General features: G+C 39.9%; 1 protein-coding gene across 1 annotated transcript in view; it reads right to left on the bottom strand.

The window, feature by feature from the left end:
* LOC101864277 (LIM/homeobox protein Lhx5) overlaps positions 1 to 1,560 on the bottom strand; it is a gene marked incomplete at its 5' end in the record, with an annotated part of 42,281 nt that extends 40,721 nt beyond the window's left edge. Inside the window, 1 exon segment of the mRNA XM_013090446.2 lies at positions 1,411 to 1,560. Within this exon segment, the coding sequence (XP_012945900.1) occupies positions 1,411 to 1,560 (150 nt within the window).
* Positions 1,561 to 2,236: the final 676 nt, after the last annotated feature.

Below are 2,236 nucleotides of genomic sequence, written 5' to 3'. Positions count from 1 at the left end.
TGTCGTTGTTTTTGTTGTAGTTGTTGTTGTTGTTGTTGTTGTCGTTGTTATCGTTGTTGTTGTTTTTGTTGTTTTTGTTGTTGCTATTGTTGCTGATGTTTTTGTTGTTGCTGTTGCTATTGTTGCTGATATTGGTGTTGTTTTTGTTGTTACTGTTGTTGATATTGGTGTTGTTGTTGTCTTCATTGCTCCTGTTGATGTTGTTGTTGCTGCAGCTGCTGGTGTTGCTGCTGCTGTTGTTGTTGTTGTTGTTGTTGTTGATCTTGATGATTATGATGTTGTTGTTTGTTGTTGTTGCTGCTGCTGCTGTTGCTGATGTCGTATATTTAGTACATGGCTGGTGCCCATGTATGTTCATGCCCTTTCCCCCTTCCCGCGCCACGTTATGACTGAAGTCTTGAGGCAAGCAGTACTTGTACACAACACACATCACAAAAACAAACACAGATCAGTGGAAACAGAAAGCAGAATGTTAGAACAATATTTTTGGTTTTATTTCGATTTTGTTGAGTTTTTTGGGGAGGTTTTCTCGACAGTATTCATAAATATAAATATCATTATGCGTCCAGTTTGTAGGTCGGTTCCGGAACAATCATTGATTAAAACCGTCGAACCAATCATCGATTGAAATCGTCGAACAATCATATATTGAAACCGTTGAACAATCATCGATTGGAACCGTTGAACAATCATCGCTTGAAACCGTTGAACAATCATTGACTGAAACCGTCGAACAATCATTGACTGTCATCATCACATCATCCTCATTTCCTCCTCACCCGCTCACCAGTGCCCATGAGGGAAATCCACTGTGACTATAGACTTGATAATATAATATCCCTGACCGGGTACTGTCATGGCCGCTTCTGTAAAAACTTCGCTGTGCTGTTGTGCAATATTACTATGAGCACCGAAATGAAGAGCTAAATAAAAGTCTTGCTTTGGTCGAATGAGTGCATAAGCTTTCCCTCCTTGCCTTCATTTGGTTCCATATTGATTTCCAAATTAGAGTCAAATGCTGCAATTCACGGTGAACCGGAATTACGTAAGAATGCACAGTCTAGGTAAGACATTGGAGAACAGGTCTATGGCACCCACACACAGGCACATTGTAATTACGTCAGAGTGCGCAGTCTAGGTAGGATACTCCAGTACAAGTCTATGGCACCCACACACAGACACACTGTAATTACGTCAGAGAGCACGGTCAAGGTGGGACACTACAGTACACGTCTATGGCACCCACACACAGACAGACATACTGTAATTACATCTGAGAGCACGATCTAGGCGGGACATTACAGCACAAGTCTATGACATCCACACACAGACACACCGTAACTACGTCATAGTGCACGGTCTAGGTAGGACATTACAGTAGAAGTCCGTGGTAGCCACACATAGACGTACCTGCGGGGTGCATGGGCGGCTCCATGTTAAGGGGTGGCGTGCCCTGGGAGGGGGGTAGGAAGGGTAGGCCGGGTGGGGGTCCGTCCTGGGGCTGACCCATGAAGAACTCGCCGTATCCTTGGTACCCGGGGTAGAAGTCGGCTCCGTTATCTGGAACAACAGAGAGACATGAGTGAATAAAGGGAGGAACATGTAGGTGAACTATATAAAGAGCAAATACATGAATGGATGAGTAGAAAAACAAATAGGTGAATAAATGACTAGACTAACCAATAAACACATAAGTGAATACATTGATAAACAAGAAGATAAAGGAATAATTGGTTAAATGAAAAGATAAGTAAATATACGCGCAAGTAAATGAATATACAGACAAGTAGACAACACATAAATGAATAAATGAAAAGACTTGAAGATAAATTACAAAAAGGATTATGAACAGATAAGTAAATAAAAGCAAAAATGAATAATTGAACAAATAGTGAAAGGTAATAGCTTTTTTAAATAAGTATGAAAAGAAAGAAAGAAAGAAAGAAAAAAAATTGTTTGTTTTAGTAGAGGTTTTACGGCGCTCGCAACAGCATAAGGTCATAGGATCGCCAAAAGAAAGAAAGAAAAAAAAAGAAAAAAGTGTTTTACAGCACTTGCAACACAATTAGGTAATGTTATAGGTTCCAAAGATAAGAGGTGTTACAACAGAGTAACAAACACAATAAAAGAAGAAGGAAGGAAAAAAAGAAAGAATATTTTGACGAAGAATGTGTAAAACTTCGCTTTGCACTTTTCCCAAACAACTGCAACATCACACGTAACAGCTTAAAAAATC

The sequence above is a fragment of the Aplysia californica genome, unplaced genomic scaffold (assembly GCF_000002075.1).
Source record: "Aplysia californica isolate F4 #8 unplaced genomic scaffold, AplCal3.0 scaffold01283, whole genome shotgun sequence".
Taxonomy (NCBI): domain Eukaryota; kingdom Metazoa; phylum Mollusca; class Gastropoda; order Aplysiida; family Aplysiidae; genus Aplysia; species Aplysia californica.
Note: the sequence above shows the minus strand (reverse complement) of the source record. Positions and strands in the feature narration are given on the sequence as shown.